Source organism: Drosophila guanche, unplaced genomic scaffold (genome assembly GCF_900245975.1).
Source record: "Drosophila guanche unplaced genomic scaffold, DGUA_6, whole genome shotgun sequence".
NCBI classification, from domain to species: Eukaryota; Metazoa; Arthropoda; class Insecta; order Diptera; family Drosophilidae; genus Drosophila; species Drosophila guanche.
Genome location: NW_022995750.1, coordinates 265,938 through 283,619, shown reverse-complemented (window position 1 = coordinate 283,619; position 17,682 = coordinate 265,938). Strand labels below are relative to the sequence as shown.

Here is a 17,682-nt window from a genome sequence, read left to right as displayed (position 1 = left end):
ATCGAGACAAAGGTACAAATTGTACAGAGATTTCACTTTTGGGACGCGAGGCGAATTTATTTTGTGGCTACTCCGTGAAGTACTCCGCAGGGAGAGGGCGATAAAGAGGTAAAGAATTATCTAGATTGATCACAAAAAATCGGAAAAAATTGAAGCGCAGCATCGCAGAGTTCACACTTTCGGTTCGATTTTAGGTTCGTTTGCAAAAGCCAAGGCTCTGGCTCTGTGTTTACTTCTTCTTGGGGAAGACCACCTCCTTGGCCTCATCGATCAGATCGAGGGCCAGGTACTTGAGGTCCTGCAGCGAGGTGGGGAACTTCTGGATGGGCTCAATGGGCACCTCCTCGCCGGGTTTCACGCCCTTGATGAAGTTGTAGGCGACGGCAAAGATTTTGCGGCCCTCGTGCAGCACCACGAGACAGTTCTCCTCCGCCTGGCGGGGATAGCACAAGGAGGCAACCGCTCCGGAGCCAATGCCAGTGTAGATCACCTTCTTGACAAAGCCGCCGCGGGCGGCAAAGATGAAACCGGCCAGACCGCCCACCACAATGGCGCCGCTGCGATGGAGCGAGTTCTGTGGCTCGTTCAGGATGTCGAGGGTGTGCTGCGTGTGGGCCTTCGCCGTGTCCACGTAGGTGCCGATGATACCAGCCTGGTCAGCCACGGCCCGGTAGCCAGCCTGCACCTCCTCCCGCACGGTACGCACTCCAGTCTGCAGATTCCTTTCCAGCGCCGATTCCCTCGGAGTGTGACGCTCCTTTGTGGGCCTAAAAGTGGGTAAGTCGGGATTGGTGGTTGCTTCTACTGGAGCTGCACTCCACTCACTGTGTCTTGCGCAGGGTGCCGTAGATGGGCAATTCACTGGGACGGCACACGAGTGAACAATCCTCATCCTTCTTTGGTTGTGTGGCTTTCGGCGGTTCGGGTGCTGCCTTTACCGCAGCGGCTGCCAGGAGTCCCATCGTGGCTTTTCGCAGCATTTCGCAATCTTTGTCGATGCCCCAAGTTTTTTGTGTGAAATTTCGTAGGTTTGCTTGCACAGCAAACGATGTTTTTACCTTAATTTTTAAACATTGCGTAATGTCAAATACACGTGACGACTGCTTGATGGAACACCATGCATGATAGGCATGCAAGGCACAGTTAAAAGAGGTTTTATGCAATCAATTGCTGTAATAATAACAGTATAATTGACAGAATGGAATTTAAACGAATCTAATGTTTAGTTTATCCTAAAAAAAACACATTTTTAGTCAAATTTTGTGTTTTGATACATCGCATGATGTAAACGAACTCCTGTCATCTCACACATCATGCAACTTATCGGATTGTGGTATATATTTTGGTATATTTGTGAGGTGCAGTCATTATGTTCTATCGATAACTCGGCGGACACCGAGCCCAGGTTCGTTCGCAAACTCTTTTTTGAGTTAAAAATTTGTTTCCTAGCCTGGTCAATGCGGACTCATCGGGAATTTTCATCGCAACAATGAGTCTTTATTCCATCCCCACTTACGTAGAATTCCATCCCCATTTACGTATTTTACAGTTGGCAACATAATTTGTATGGACCAGCAACATGCTCCACGCAGCATTGTTCCACAGCATTTTTCATGGAATAAGCAACATTTAGTACCCTTAGAGGGAAGGATGTCCTCGAATTGGGAAAGTGCTGGAAATCGTAGGCTCTAATCAATGAAAAAACAAGTAAATCTGCGTTGGAGAGATATCTTATCCAATTTTGCATGATATAGAAAAATTTTTTTTTTTTTTTTTCTCTCTCTTTATATTTACAATTTGTTTTTTTAAACAATAAGTAAATTGTATAACAGGCAACCACTGCATTAAGAGGGAATGCATAGACTCAGCAACGCTGAGCATGCAGTTAGTGGATATCGGAAGCGTTAGATCGTTTATGTGTGTGACCGCGGAGAAGAAAATCGGAACCAAATCGGAAAAAAGAAAAACAGACCGGCGGGAAAATTCAGAGGATTTTTAACCGCATCCAAGCAAAAGTGAGTCCGTTCAAGAGGGAACAAATTCCAACATTTAGTATTGGAAAACTCTTAGGGAAAATATAGAACAGACTGGCCTCCTGGATTTGGCCACATTACCATTCCCCGGCCCGCGGAATCCTGGTCACTCACCTGCCCGGGCGCGAGCTAGTGTGTTTAGTATGGGGGGAAAGGGGACCACAACGGCGAGATGGAGAAAGGCACTTGGGAAAGGAGATTCGTAATTGTTTTGAGTCGGATCTCAAGTAGAGTACGCCAGAGGTAGACCATCGGCACCGTAAACTTGTCCACGTCTGTGTCGAGGAGATGATTGTCCGTTAGATGTAGAGTAAAGTCCGTTGCATTGTTTTTCAATTATCGTTTGTTTTTGGTATTTGTTCGAGATGTCCGAACAGTTGGTTTGTTGTGCGACCAGGGGGCTTGGTAAAAACACAGCCCTGGAATGACTGGCCAGCCGGCCTAGCCCCAAAACCAAAACAGGTTCGTAACAATCTCAGCATATTGATTGCAATAATCAACAAGAACCAATCAAAAATTTGTTGGAACAAGTGCCATTGCTTACGATCCGAGATCAAGAGCGTTGCAAACAAATAATTGTTTTAGAGACAGAAATTCGGTCGGAAAGAAACGATCGCTGATGATGGAGGAGTGGTATCCTTCGAAACAGTCACAATCTCAATAGAAACTGAGAATGTATACAGATCGGCGGCGTATAGTACATACAATACATATGAAAAGGTTTAAAGCATGTCAGTCTAAGACAAAGTCATTGTTAATTATTAACAGTAGTTGATAAATGGATTTATATTATTAGGTATTGAAAATATATTTTTTTGGTTGACCTTTTTTAGTTTTAACCTTATTATGAAATCAATTAAGAAAAGATGTATCATTAAATCAGCAAATCCAGCGGAGAATTGAAAGATGATTTGAGTAAAATTACATTTTTAAAGCTGAGAGTCCTAACCAGCTGATAATATTAAATTTCACATCAAAATCGAGGAAAATGATTTTAGATTTAAAGTAAATTTTACGGTATATTTTAAAAAATGAAAAAGTATATTCCGGTATATTTTCGAGGCCTTTACGGTATATTTTATCTACATTTCCGCGGTCACACTGACCGAGACGCGAAACAACAAAATTTTGCTTAGTTTTAGCCATTTTGATAAGTGGCACATAAATCTTCAATGAAATCACTAGTGGCAGCTCCAATCGCACCAATCACCAGTCACCGAAAGCACGCCGCTGGCCCAAGAGACGTGCTCCGTGACACCTGTATTCTGTGCCTGTGCCCACCGATCCGCCCCCTCACTCCTGTGGCGTGAGGTAAATGTTATCAGTGAAGAGGCGCGCTAAAACGCCTACCACAGCAGAGAGCAGCGCAGCAGCAGAGGCAGAGGCAGCGGCAGCGACGACGAGTGGGCGCTCACACACACAGAAAGGCCACCCACCCCACCGTTCAAGGACAACGTAGCAGAGTGTGTGTGTGTAGATAGGTAGGCGATTGGCAAGGCTGAAAGTGACTTAAAAATAAATGAAGGGCTGTGTGGCGAGGCAAGTAATGTTTAATGAACTTTAACCCAATTGAATGTTGCAGTTGCAGCGGCGGAAGCGGCGCCAGCGGCAGCGACGTAACCGAGCAACGTGCGCTGAATACAAAAAAGCAATTTTGTGGCCATGCCACAGCCAGAGCCAGAGCCACAACCGATTGACTGACTCTGCAGAACCCTTAAAATAAAGAAAATAATAAACAGAAAAGACCAACGAACGACCAAAACAAACGTGAGCAATACACCAATATACAATCTAGTCATTAGTTCTTATGGATGCTACCGCAAGTTCAAAGTTCAGGTGAGTCCACGCTCCAGTGGATCTTCAGTCAGCCTCAAAACCCTCGTTTATATTTGCAGCGATGTGGACGAGTATGGCTTCAAACGTGGCCAAAACTTCGACTACAGGAACTATTCCAAGTTCATGGATGGCTACCTAAAGACGCTGACACGACGCCGCATGAAATGGGAGGCGATACTGCAGCAGAACCCAGATCTCAGCCAGGTGGATGCTAAGCTAAAGCGTTACATACGCAAGGGCATACCCGGCCCATACCGTCCCGATGTCTGGATGAAGATATCGGGCGCCGCAGCCGAGCAAAGGCGGGCGCCCAATCTATATCGCAGTCTGTTGAACAGCGAAACCTTCGACAAGGAAATCAGCGATTCCATATCAATCGATCTACCTCGTACGTTTCCCGACAATATCCACTTTGACACGAAGAAGCAGCGCCTGTACAACATCCTCATCGCCTATGCGCACCACAATCGCGATGTGGGCTACTGCCAGGGGCTTAACTACATTGCCGGGCTGCTGCTCATCGTCACCGAGGACGAGGAGAAGTCCTTCTGGCTGCTCAAGCATATCGTGGAGAATATTGTGCCACAGTATCACTCTCATAACATGTCCAATCTGCTGAGAGACCTTGCCGTATTTCGGGAGCTCGTAATTCGCCGTGTGCCCGCTGTCAATCGGCATGTGGACAATTTGGGTGAGTCTCTGCCCCCTTGTGCATTTCCATGCTTTGCTCACTCGTTCCCCCTGCTCGTAGGTCTTCCGTATCCTGTCATTGCCAGCAAGTGGTTCATCTGCATATTTGCGGAGGTGCTGCCCGTGGAGACGGTGCTGCGCATCTGGGATTGTGTGTTTGCCGAGGGCTACAAGATCGTTTTTCGTGCTGCCCTGGCCATGTTTGTCACCCACAAAACCAGCATTCTGGCCTGCGACGATATTGCCGCCTTGGCCAATCACTTTCGCGACATCATGATCCAGGACAGCATTGTGACGGACTGCCATGGCTTCATTGAGTCCATGTTTGCATTACGCTTGAAACGCAGCGAACTGGAGAGCCTGCGGAAAGTGGCAGTTCTGAATCCCGCATAAGGAAGAGGGAGGTTGAGAGTTGTTCTGAGACGTTAAGAGAGACCAGCAGATCAAATATAAGATCAAACAAGCAACAAAAACCAAATACCAAATTGGAGAAGCAATCGAAAACAATTCAATTATTAGGAGCGTAGTCGTCTAAAATGTGTCATTGGGTATAGTACTGCTCTATATATGTAGGTGTGCCTGTATTATCATTGAAGCCAAAAAGCGATTCGAGTATTAACCAACGAAATCAAATCAAATCAAAAACAAAAGTAAACCCCATGTTACCAAAGCGGAACGAAGCCTGCAGTAGGAATGATTAGTAGCCAAACAAAACAACAGTCTCCAGAGTCTAGATGATATCTTCCGCATATAAAGCATGTATTATCAGTCAAACACACAACTACACACACAAACAATCCATCCATCCACAAACGACAAAACATTTTGTGTTCTAAGTTTTGTTTTTTTTCCTGTTGATCAAAAAAGAGTATTTATTTTTGAGTACATGTACGTTGGAAGGAAGAAGAGCCGATAATAATATGTATATGTCTATGCTATGTTTACGTCTAGATTAACACACACACACACACATATTCGAGTGTGTGTGCTCTTTTATATAAATGCTTTTAAAGTTGTTACATAGTTGCCTAACTTATATATGTATGTGTCTGTTAGCCACGAAACGCGATTGGGCCCACGTGTACTTACGGGCTATCGTGTCGTAGAATACTCACTATTTACAACTGATCTGATCTGATACTACATATATATATCCTGAAATATGATTTGAGGAATTGATTTGTAATTGCGAAAACCCCACAGGCACACACACACACACAAACACACTGCTGCAGCAGCCATCACCCGCCAACAACTAAAATCCATTTGGGGGGAGAAGTTGCTTGCTTCGATGCTGCGTTGTGTGTGGGCGATTTTTGTGAGTCTTTGGATGCTTTTCAAAATAAAATATAATACTATTGCTTATTGTTAGTAATTGTAGAAATGTGCCAGTCAGTCTTTAACTAAATCATTATACAAGGGGAAGGAAGACTTCAACTAAATCAGAAACGGATGGGAAGAACTTGATGTTGCTTTTAGCAAACGATTCCAGAGTTAGCTTGGCTAATCTGGACACCATCCCATTCATGGCATGCCGCAATGAGCACCACACATGGGCTCCGAGGACAGAGCCAGCGAAGTGAGCAGCGTGCGACGTCCCGGATGAACGCCCAGGTTCTCCCAGTTGATCCACGAGAGACGAGCAGTGAGATCTATCGAATAAAGCACACAAAGGAATTAAAGGAATTCCTCTCCTGCCTCTGTTTAGTTTCCTATTTCCTATCAGCAAACACCTACCACTCGTGTTCCAGTTGGCGCGATCCGCTTTGATCTCGCCCCGCAGACACTTCTCCACGTAGGTCAATGGATCGTAGTCGGTCTGAAGCACCTCGCGCAGCAACGATATGTAAGCAATGGCCAGGCGGAGTGTGTCGATCTTGCTCAGTCGCTTCTCATACGGAAATGTGGGCACATGGACCCTCAACTCATCAAAGGCCGAATTGATGCTACTGCAAAGCGCAACGAGAAAGAGCACAGGAATAGAGCAAGAGACAGGAAACGCTTGTTAGTCGACCATTGCTGGTTCGGGGCTTGTGGCAGTGTTAATCTTTAAAATGGAAAAGACCATTTGGTGTACCCAGTTGGTGCGGACCTCTGGATGCGTTTCCTTTCTCGCACATTGGCCGCCTGTCGCTGCATTTTGTAGCTGGATGCGGCTGTGGCACCCACCGAGCCATAGTTGGGATTGGAACCCCCGCCTCCGACACCTCCACCTCCTGCTCCTGAGGCTCCTCCAGGGCCCCCGTTGCCGCCACTGCTGCTGGCACTGGGACTGTTACACATCAAGGGCGTGGCACTACTCGACTGATGCACACCCATTGGGTTGGTCGAGGAGTCCAAGAGATTCTCTAGGAAGTTCAGGATATTTTATATATATTACTGGCTTGGTTTTTGATGTCTTTGACTCGTGCGTACCTCCTCCGTGTTGCATGTAATGCTGCTGTATGTGCCGCAAATTGTTCGAGTTGAGGCGCAGTCCGGAGCTGCCACCTGAGCCGCCAGCACCTCCGCCACCATTGTTGCCGCCGCCCTGATGCTGGCCCGCATAGATGCAGGAGGGCAGATCATTTATCAGATCATCATCAAAGTTATGGAACGGCATGTGGCTGCAGATGTAGATGGGATATGTAAGTGTTATGTCTTTGGAAGCTGCCGTCGGTAAGCACAAAGTTTTCTGGGGGAAAACTCGAACTTAGAAGTTGCCGTGGCAGTTTGTGGCAGATTTATTGATTAATTAATGCAATAATTATCTGAATTGTTTAATCATTATTTTCCAATAATTCCAGGAACAATTTTTGTTGATGCACTCTTTGATTCCTTTCAAGCTCAAGTAACCTCTCTCACCTTATTGGCGGTGATGAAGACGAATCTGGCAATTGATTTCGCGACATTTTTCTTGAATTTTCCCAGAGAGCTTCACTGCACTTCAGATTAGTCTCTATTGTTTGCACTTTCTGAGATTTTTCCGAACACCTTTTTGGCACTTCCGCTGGCCAATAAGTTTGAATGTTTAATGAGTCAGTCTCCCGGGAAAAGGCTCGCTTTTATAGTGCCACAAAATCCAATTGGAAATGCCACAACTCTGCCATGGATGGAACCATGAAATCCACCCTTAAGCAACAGCATCCCGACCAACCATTCGCCGTGCGGCGCCCTCAAACGGGTGGGCGGAGTTTCAGAAGTAGCCGTACAGGGTGTTTTGGCACGGTTTTGGTCTTCAAGCGGAAGCTGCTGTGGGAATTCAGCCAAGAGGTCTCTGGGTGTTGCCCTACACCCCCAGTAGAACTGCTGGCTAATTATGGTAATTGATTTGTCGCGAGTTGTGGGCGAAAAACTTTGAGACTTTCCCATAATATGTGAAAGCAATTGAAGAGATTTGTAGCTGGAAAATCTACAATAATTCTACTCTCAATCCAGGCATCTTTCTCCATCTCAAATCTCGTGCTTCTCTCTTTTATGCAGCGCATCTCTTAGCCGCTCTAACCGACTGCGCCCCCATTTGTGGCAGTCCCCTTTTCGGGCTTGGCTTTGTGCTTCCTTCACCTGTTTTTGACAGTTTGCCATTATATTTCGCACAGCAGGCAGCAGCCATGTTTGTCAATGGGGAAGCGCAGGAAGAGAAAGCAGAGACTAACCCTAACCAGAACATCCCCATCGCAACTCCAACTGAAACTTGACATCTTGTCGGCCCATATGGGAGATACATATACAGAATCGGGAAAGTCTGTCAGTAATGAGAGCTCTTTATAGGGGCCATCGAACCTGTTGATGGGACTGGCTGCAATTGGAGTTGGATTCCCACGGGATCAGAACAATTACACACCCATGGGAGATAGCACTGAGTACTCTACATTTCACGGATCATTTAACTTAACCAGCATCGGAATCAGAACCCCCCTCAGTAAGGAGAAGCAGGATCAGCAACCACTCGAATCCAGCCCCAGATCCTTTGTCAACACCAGTCACGGGGCAATTGTTGAAATTGAATTATGTTTATTTGATGTTTTGGTTTACGCGTAAATTAGCTTCGTACCAATCGGGCAGCAATCTCACCCATCGCTGACTGGCCCGCCCAGTCGGGCGACCGAGCGACCTGGTCGCGTGCCTTAACCCGAGGCGCGAAAATCCCGAGCAGTCGTAGAGTCGAACAAAGGGAAGCGCGGCAATATGCCAGGCGGATGCGCAAACCTTTTCATTACCAGACAAATTTGCTTGTCGACACGCGTCGGCGCACACTTTCGTCCGTTCCGTGATGACAGTAATCAGTTTTGATGGAGGGTAAGTGCCCGGAACACGATCCCCTGATCCAGTTCGAAGCGATTGAGCGGCAGATAGAAATAGGAACAGGGAACAGGGAACAGCGAGTAGGAATGTGTGTGGTGACGGCACAAAGCTGACATCCTTAAGTGAAATCTTGTTACAAACCAATGTAAACACGATTGTTAATTTAACTTTTGGGAGATGCTGCAAGGGAAACCGCCCTACAACGGGTACCCACTCACTGTTCCCATTCCAACCCCTTTTTGTGGATGATGTTTAGAATGTGGTGAGGTTCGGACTTGTCATTGGGCCACAATTAAATTATCGCATTTCAAACGAGTGCAGCGAAGGAGACGCTATTCGCTGACCCTGACTGTGGGAAAACTAGAAAAATAAATAAAATAAATGTTAACTCAACTCTGATTTGATTTGCATATTTATTCACAATACTTGAAGAGTGCTTATAGCCTAAGCCAAGCAACCGAACATGTTAATTTGGGCTTGGTTGGAGGAGGTACACAAAGGGTTGGACCAGAAGGCTAATTCGGGGAGAAGCGCTGTGGGAAGAAATATAGCTCGAAGGAGGAGAATTATTATGGTGCGAGGAAGGTAGAATTCTATTCAGTTAAAACGTCACTATTTAAATTAAAGACCAAGCTAATTTCGCACTTTGAAACGCGTTTGATTGTGTATTTTTATGATGATAATCAAGCGGATTGAAAGTTTGCAGCTAATCTGGGGGGTAACCCGTTTGCAAGAAATTAGCAAATTAATAAAGAAGAGTCAAACCTTCCATTGAACACAGAACAAAGTGCCATCCTATTCGGTGCTACTACACGAACTCCTTTCTCAGATGTTTCCCCACTGGTTATCTCAAATCTCTGAGGCATATTTATGCTGTGATAATTGAATCAAACAGTTCTCACACACACTCGTAAAAAGCAAACAAACGCACAGAGAGAAAACAGATTGATAGTGTCAAGAGTTGGCCCATCAGCCACAGACCACAGCTCACAGCCCGCAGCCCAAGCAACCCCCTGCCCATACATACATATGTACATACATATGGATGCCCAAGGACCTTTGTCTGGTTTATATCGATTAGCGTTTGGCATTCAAACCAGAGCAAATCCATTCGACGAATCTCGGGAGCGGCACACGACCCACGCGTAGAGTACATACTTTTCCGCTAGGATAATCCCAACCCCACACCCCCTTGCCCGCGCCAATCCCCTGCCCATCCCATTGCACTTCAATCTACGTCATAGTCCACTTCCCTTCCCCTTTGCCTCTAGCACAATTTGTTGCGGCTGCTTTGAGGCTGGGACGACCGCAAAGCAATTGTCTGCACAATTTGTTTGTTTATTTTGATGTTATTTAATGCGTTCCAAAGTCCCTGACAGCAGAACGGAAATGCCGTGTTGTGGTAACTTCTGAGTATCCTGGGAAAAGCAAACATCCTTGGCGCCACAGCCAGAGGTGAGTTTTGCGCTTAAACTTGGAAGCTTTTTCGTGGAGCTTTGTTTGTGTGCTTTTGGTGGAGAATATCTGTCGGGTTGGAGTCCTGTCTTTTAAAATGGATATTTGTTTGCAGGCTTGTTGTGTGTAAAGCTCCCTAAGAAGGAGGCGAAATGTGCATACAAGTATGTACAAAGATGGGAACTTAACAAGAGATAAATTCTCCCTTTGAATTGAGAGAATTGTACACATGAAACGATGCCAATCTTACTTCCATTTACCAGTTACCTCCCCTAGCAGATAACTTATGTTTACGAATGCTGGACTGGACTGGACTGCAGTAGAGAGCAACTAAAGAAACGGCAAGTGTCGTGTCGTAAAACGCAAAAGAAAGGTTCGACTAGGAAGACAATTCTATGCCCTAAGGCAGCGTACACAAACATGTTAAATAATTAAGAGAACTCTCCAGGAATAAACGCCAATTAAATACCTAAAAACTATTGTTTTATTTGGCATTTAATGGCGACAATCCTCACTCGAACGTTTAATTCCCATAATTCAAGTGAAATATGTCAAGGCCTTCCCCCAGTCCAGTCACCCAACCAGTCCTCGATTTTGCACAAAAATCTTGTGAACGCTTTGCATGGAATTTGCATATGTTTCGACGATCATTCGGATCAAACTGAACTGAAGGCAAATATCGATCGTACAGAGGTTCCAGCGAAGGTCTGATATGGCATTCAGTAGCTGTCATGCAGGTGACATGCAGGCACTCTTCGGTGGTGATCGAGAGGTGACAGACAGAGAGAGAGAGAGAGAGAGCATTTTCGTTCGAGTCCAGTGACGATCAATGAACGTGTAAATACATTTTTAGTGGTGCCCCTCCTCCCTACACAGAGAAACATGCCCTTTGGAGACAGGTATTCCAGTTATTTCACTCGGTTTGTGGTGCGATATGGATGCCTTCCCCTCGTTTTGCTGGGTAGTGTATGCCCAACTGCGGTCTTGCATCCTCTTCTTTTTGTCTTTGCTGTTAATTATAAAACGAAAACAGAAACAAAAAACAAAAAACAAACAAGTGGAAGCTTTTTTCGGTAGTCGCCAACGCACCCGAGGCATTATATCGGCTGGGGGGAAGACTTGCCTTGAAGTCAACGCCTGGGGCGCTCTGCTCGCTGGTCGCTGGTCGGATGGTCGCCTCGATGCTTGCCAGCATATTCAGAACCAGAGTCAGAGTCAGTTAGCCACCGTTCGTTGCACAGTTCGCACGTCTCTCACGAGGAGAGAGCCGCTCCAGAAATCAGTAACCTAACGCGAGCGCGAACGTCTCCCAGTTGTTAGACGATCCCTAATATTGGCTGGAATTAAACGCTAGGAAGTGTAATGCCAGCAAATGCCAGCACGTCTGGCCAATTTTGGGCCATTGGAACGTGATTTATGTGGGTCAGGCAGCTGCCGCAGTTCCGCGAGCAGTTCCGATCGAGTGCCCTAGAGCTACTTAGGAATAGCAAACAGCCCCTGCCAGACCCCCCTGCTGTGAACCAACCAATGCCGGCTGATAAGCACCCAACAGCGGAGCAGTGATAAGAGCGCCATTTGAGTGGAGTGCCGAGCGGCGCCAAGTCGTAAATTAAGTGATTTCGGGCAAGAGAATTCGCAAAACTGCAAACGAAACTGAAACTGAATGGCACGTATCACAATAATTAGTTTATAATCACTAATCAAAACAAATATTAAATAAACAACAAATGAATATGGCAAAACGCCCTGAGAGCCCTGAGGAGGCAGGCGGGGATCTGGAGTTGCCGCTGTTGTCGCAGCAGGACCGGAGTCAGCGGAGGAGCGGCACAAGTGAGTATGCTACACCCTACCCTCTCCCTCTCTCTTACTCTTTCACTCTATTGGGCCATTAAACCAGTTAACTTGGTCAAAACAAGCTAACTGGCACACAAACACATACACACCAGTAGACCAACTCTTGGCCATAAATCAGTGACACTTGCACATTGCATTCGGGCCAAAGTCGGGATACACCGCGGGAAAGAAAAGGATATTTAATGATGTTGCATTGAAGGATTTTGAAGTTAGCAAGAAAGAAATTAATTCTTCAGACCAGTAAATATACGTATATGCCAATATTGTTGAGCACATATTTGCATTCAAATTAAAATATATTTATTTGTGTTTTTTCAAGTGTAAAAGGCTGGGCCACTTCGGGGGGTACTGGCACTGGGCACTGGGCACTGCGGACTTTGGCTCGTGTGTTCTCTCCCATAATAAAATGTGACTGCGAAATATTTCTGCGATTTAATTTATGGAAATCGTGTAGCGCCAACCCAAAACCAATTAGAATATTTCAAAAAAAATTCGAATAAAATGCTAAACTCAAACTCAAACTCAAACTGAAGCTGAAACTTGAATGGAAACTGAAAACTTTGCGGGTGGATGTGTGACTGTGCAAATGGCGGTGGTACGTTTTCAAATAGAAGTCGAGCCCCTCCTTTATTGGTTTATGCTGATAATGTATGCCCCCCTGCTCCGCCTGCTTTATGGTATTTGCTCTGCCTTTTGCTTCATTGATAAAAGCGTCGGTGTCGTTGTCATTTCCAACTCAATAGCTAATTATTTCTGTCGCTTTTTGAATTAAAAATAAACCCAATCACAATTTGCATAGCAAAAACAATGGCAAAACCACACAATGAACAACACTTACTGTCGTTTAATATATGAGCATTATAAACTGATTAAATAGAGAGGAATACACTCGTATTATGTGGCACGCCTCCCTCCGTGATATATCGCATGCGATAAATTCTGTTCGGGTTTTGTGAATGCGAATGATAAGGGTGGGAAAGTATTTGCTAGGAGTGGTGGATGAGAACACAAAGTGGAGGAGTGTAGAAAAAATGACTAAATACTTTTGGCATTTTTTGGGACCTTATTTAAAACCATAGGCCGATTCAGAGGTTTCAGATGTTCACTATGTTATTCACTTATAAATATAAATCTTTGGCAGTTTAAAAATAAATATCTTTGTATATTGTAAATCAACATTATATTCGAATCTGATATAAACCAATAAATCATGCAACATTCCACCTTGACAAACCATACGAAAAGTAGATGACAAATTTGAAATGTTTTCGATAGAATTGTGCCACAATTGATTGGGGTCTCAGGCAGCCACCGCAAAAGGGGGTAAACATCAACAGGATGCATGAGTAATATTTTGTGGCAGCGAGGAATTCAATTGTCAAGTGAGTCAGACTATTACGTAGAGATAGTAAAATCCAAAAGCTATATCTGTCAGATTAGCTACGGAGATAAGATATATCTGCCTTTAACTTCAAGTCAAACTATTCATTAACTCATCTGTTCAAACTGGCACCATTTTAATATATATATATATATATATATTAATAATTAGCACCATTTACGAGTATGGTACACAATTAGCAACAATTTAGCAATCCGCACAAAGGGGGCTGCTTGTTTGTTATCTTCGATAGCATTCCTTGTCTTCGTTCGTTTTTATTTCAAGTAAATAAATAATAATTTTGTGGCAGCGCCACCGTAATGAGACAAGCTCATAATAGAACAGACCCCGCAGAGACCCCCAGCTCATAAATCAATCATAAAGAGGCACCAACTAAAACTGAATTTCGTCAACAATTATTCAGACAGAGAGAGTAACAGATCCGCCACTCTATCCAACATCTCTGTCTATCAATAATATAATCATAACACCACGAACAAACAACACACAGGCCAACAAAAGTGGGAGAACTATCGCGTAAATTGCCAATTGCGTAAATAATCATCATCAAATGCGAGCCCCCGAAAAAAATTAGATATAGCGAAACAAAAGATCCAAACACTAACAACACGAGACAAAAGTGTCAACAAATTGTCAGAATTATAGTTGATGTGATGTGTTCTGATGTGATGTGTGTAATCTATCAAGCAAATTGTCCGACGACACTGACGGACAGGCCAGAGAGACACTAGCCGAGCCGAGTCGAGCCGGGCCGCTAAGCTGAGCTGAGCGATCGCGTTCATTGCTCAACACGTTCTGACCGATCGACACTCTGCCTTCAGCAAAGCCCCCAAAACACGAACCTCAACACGATCCCATCACACGACTGCAGCTGCAGTAAGCACCATGATGCAATTATATAAGGTGATCTTGTCGGCTGCTCGACGGCTGCACTCGCTTGCGCCCAAAGAGTTCGGAGCGCGGATGCATTTTTTGCGAAGACCAACCGTTGATTTTTCTTTTGCAGCAAGATAGTTACAATTTATGTTGGAATTAAGGGTCTAAGAAAACAAAACTAACGACTTCTTTCAAGTAGTAAATTATTAAACATTAAAATATAAGAGAAAATGTGAACTCTTTTTCCTGCAATGGGCAATTTCAAACCCCATGCCACCGAAGGATTAATTAGCCCACTCTATTGTCGTTGCACTCACACTTACTAAGCAGAACCCTTTCACTTGCATTGTTAGGGGCGCCGTTCTGCGGACGAGACCTCCTTATAAAGTTGCTTCATGGTCAGCACCAGATCAGATCGGATATGGCTATATCATCAATTGATTTGAATGAGTACGCGCGAGTACAAGAATTGTTGTTGAAGAACTGCGGATTTACATTCGTGGGATAGATAATTATTCCTTAAATGGGTATTTACCAAACTAAACGGCCCAACCCACACAACTCCCACTGTGTTGCAGAGTATGCACACAAAATAATGCTTAGTGAGGCGTTGTTGTGCCGGCGATTAAATAACAACAGCAACAGTTTTGCGCGCCAATGTGAGTCGAAGAGATAAATCGCTCGCCAGAACTAAGAGAGTTGCCAAAGCACAGCAATTGAAGAGAGCCCGCATCAGGTGCAGCATGATGCAATTATACAAGGTGGTCTCGTAGGCGGCGCTCTTGTAACTTGTTGACGTGAACAGACGTTAATCAGATTTGAACCATTACGAGCAGAGAGAACAACTTTTATATTTTTGAAGAAAGGAATTATAATTGTTTTTTAAATGAAGAGCTTAGGCAACGAAAATATACCAAAACGAGAAGGGACGTGTGAAACGCTTCTTAGCGTCACAACTTTTTGAAATACACTGGTTTCAGTGTGAGCAGAATCCTACTAGACTACGTTTTGACGACGAGACCACCTTGCATAGTTGCATCATGGCAGCAGGCAGCAGGCAGCAGCAGGCAGTCGGTCGGTCGTCACTCCGACACTCAACATCGGCCGCTATGTCGTCGGGTACCAAAGAATGGTCCATTCCGAGCATCGTCTGGCTCGGCAAAGTGCCATGCCATAAGAGAGATTATAAAAGTTCTTTACTGTCGAGAGTGGCGTTCAGTTGCTCTTGGTCAGTCGTTGTGTGCGGAGCCCCAGCCCCAACAGAGCAGTAGCCACCCAGAGAGTCTTTTTTGTCGCTGTCGCTGTCGTTGCGTCTCCGTGTGTCAGTCTCCGTCGTCCGTCGGAATCTCATTCTGAATCTAAATCGCATAGAAAATAGTGCGAGAGCAGGAAGAGTTTTTTGTTCGTGTAAGACAAACGTTTCGAGTGCGGGATACGCGGTGTCCATGGCGCGGGTGCGGTTGCGGGTGTGGGTGCGTGAGTGCGCATAGTATAAAATAAAATAAATGAAACAAAAAAAATGAGCAGCACCCGCAGCAGTAGCAGCAAAAAATGCGAGTGGAAACAAAACGATGCTATATCTACTATATGTATATATCTGCGGATATGTGCTAATATATAGACGCCTGATACTTATGGGTTTTCGTACGATATAACACGGCTGGGCTCCCGCGGCCAGACAATGTTTGGACAAGCCATAAATCTAGCCAGACCCACACACAAAATTTCCTAATTTCCTGTGCTCTTTGCTCTCTTTCCCTCTCCCTATTATCATGATTGTTTGGATTCTCATTATATTTAGTTGTATTCTCTGTTGAACATCGTGTAAATCTATGAGCCACTCGCATTTGTTTTGCCAATTGGGAAACGTTCGAGCGAATGCCACTTGCCACTTGCCACCTGCCACTAGCCACTGCACCACGCTGCGTATGAGTGATGTTTGGGGAAATGCAGCCAAAAGAAAAGCAAAACAAACAAAGTTCTCGCTGGGCAGGGGGAAGGAGAAGGAGAAGGGGCTGTACCACCGCGTTTCGTATGCGTAACGCCAACAGGCAGACGCTCGTAAAATCAAACAGCAGCTGCCGGGCAGTGCTGACTGATTTTATGTCTCAGTTTCCGTTTAGTGCGCTTTTAGCCATAAATTTATAAAACAGCTCTGAAAAAAAAACCCAAAAGCTAAAGAATCGAGGCGACCACCGTGCGACGGATTTTCGCGCCACAGACATAATCAAAACCAAACTCAAACTCAAACCTCGAAGAAGTGGAAGGCGAAGGCAGCAGGAACAGCAGCAACAGCAGCAACAGCAGCAACAGCAGCAACAGGAAGCGTGCTAAGGAAATCACTAGCATCCTTGCCAATTGTGCAGTAGAGTGCTGGCTGCAGGCCAAAACTCTGAGTGGAGTGGCAACATCAGTGGCAGCCACAGCAGTAGCACCACCAACACCAGCAACAACATCACCCAGTGGCAACTTGTTTTGTATATCCATAAGGTAAGCTCATTACGGTACACACAGAGGCTGCAGCCAACAGTCGGAGAGCTTCGTGACGTTGACAACGCGGCAGAGGGACACCCTGGCATCCTTGCCTTGTGGACGTGCCGCCAGCGACATTTGCTTTGCTCTCCTTTGTTTGTTTATTTGAGCGTCTTTTTGCATACACTTTGTTGACGTGGGTACTATGGCTTTGAACAGGTGTTTTGTGACAAGCAGACAGGCAGGTTGAAACTTCTACTCCTCCCACAAAAACCTGTAGTTTCACTCACACCAAAAGCAAGAAACAAAGAACCTCCAAGGGTATCAACAGCTTCGGCAGTCGAATTGTTTTTTTGTTTTCCTTCGAGTCTATTTGTTTTTGGCTCTAACAACAAAAACAACAAGAAGTAGCAACAGAAACGGCAGCAACAATGGGAATGAGGATAACAACAATGACAACGACAATGACTTTATCCTGACAGATTGTTGAAGCCCTCTCGCTTTAGGCCCACTCAGAGTTGTAGAAAGAGAGCGGTCGCTGGGGCTGGGGCTGGGTCCTTCAAAGTATTTGAAATTTGCTGCGAAAATTGTGTCCATAAATGGTATAAAGAATGGAAATTGTCTTTAAAATTGGGACATGTACAATATATTAGCATAGAACTGTCATTGGAATTTTTCAGATATCTTAACAGAAAAGTGCCAAGAAAGTTTTTAACTATAAATCCATTGCAAGTTAAACACTTATTAGTAGTGTTAAAAGTTAATGAATTGCTTGCATGC

At 44.9% G+C, this 17,682-nt stretch overlaps 4 protein-coding genes across 9 annotated transcripts in view; 2 read left to right on the top strand and 2 right to left on the bottom strand.

Moving 5' to 3' along the window:
• Positions 1 to 30: 30 nt before the first annotated feature.
• LOC117586219 (MICOS complex subunit MIC27) lies at positions 31 to 1,076 on the bottom strand. The gene is made up of 2 exons (XM_034276156.1): positions 826 to 1,076; positions 31 to 767 (listed from the first exon to the last, which is right to left on the bottom strand). The coding sequence occupies exons 1-2, from the start codon at positions 978 to 980 to the stop codon at positions 230 to 232; spliced, it is 693 nt and encodes a 230-aa protein (XP_034132047.1). The 5' UTR covers positions 981 to 1,076; the 3' UTR covers positions 31 to 229.
• Positions 1,077 to 3,117: 2,041 nt separating this feature from the next.
• On the top strand, positions 3,118 to 5,197 carry LOC117585958 (growth hormone-regulated TBC protein 1-A). Its single transcript, XM_034275761.1, has 4 exons — positions 3,118 to 3,514; positions 3,616 to 3,869; positions 3,929 to 4,560; positions 4,621 to 5,197. The coding sequence occupies exons 2-4, from the start codon at positions 3,841 to 3,843 to the stop codon at positions 4,950 to 4,952; spliced, it is 993 nt and encodes a 330-aa protein (XP_034131652.1). The 5' UTR covers positions 3,118 to 3,514; positions 3,616 to 3,840; the 3' UTR covers positions 4,953 to 5,197.
• A 241-nt stretch (positions 5,198 to 5,438) lies between these two features.
• Positions 5,439 to 7,556, bottom strand: LOC117585959 (twist-related protein 1). Of its 3 annotated transcripts, none has more exons than XM_034275762.1 (5): positions 7,404 to 7,556; positions 6,975 to 7,165; positions 6,625 to 6,907; positions 6,297 to 6,508; positions 5,439 to 6,211 (listed from the first exon to the last, which is right to left on the bottom strand). In XM_034275762.1, exons 1-5 carry the CDS (start codon positions 7,448 to 7,450, stop codon positions 6,084 to 6,086), a joined length of 861 nt encoding a protein of 286 aa, XP_034131653.1. In that variant the 5' UTR covers positions 7,451 to 7,556; the 3' UTR covers positions 5,439 to 6,083. The 3 variants fall into 3 exon arrangements, with proteins under 3 accessions (XP_034131653.1, XP_034131654.1, XP_034131655.1); XM_034275763.1 differs by having other exon boundaries at positions 6,637 to 6,907; XM_034275764.1 differs by having other exon boundaries at positions 5,441 to 6,211; positions 6,652 to 6,907.
• Positions 7,557 to 11,522: 3,966 nt separating this feature from the next.
• The window catches only part of LOC117585955 (solute carrier family 22 member 21), a 20,879-nt gene continuing 14,719 nt past the window's right edge, over positions 11,523 to 17,682 (top strand). The window contains exons 1-2 of one of the 4 annotated variants that reach the window (XM_034275757.1): positions 15,647 to 15,837; positions 16,554 to 16,920. Coding sequence is in view for 1 of the 4 variants with exons in the window: in XM_034275754.1 (XP_034131645.1) it covers positions 12,026 to 12,128 (103 nt within the window). In the remaining 3 variants the exon portion in view is untranslated. Of the gene's footprint in view, positions 12,129 to 15,646; positions 15,838 to 16,462; positions 16,921 to 17,682 lie in introns of those variants that run through there. The other 3 variants (XM_034275755.1, XM_034275754.1, XM_034275756.1) reach the window with 3 other exon arrangements.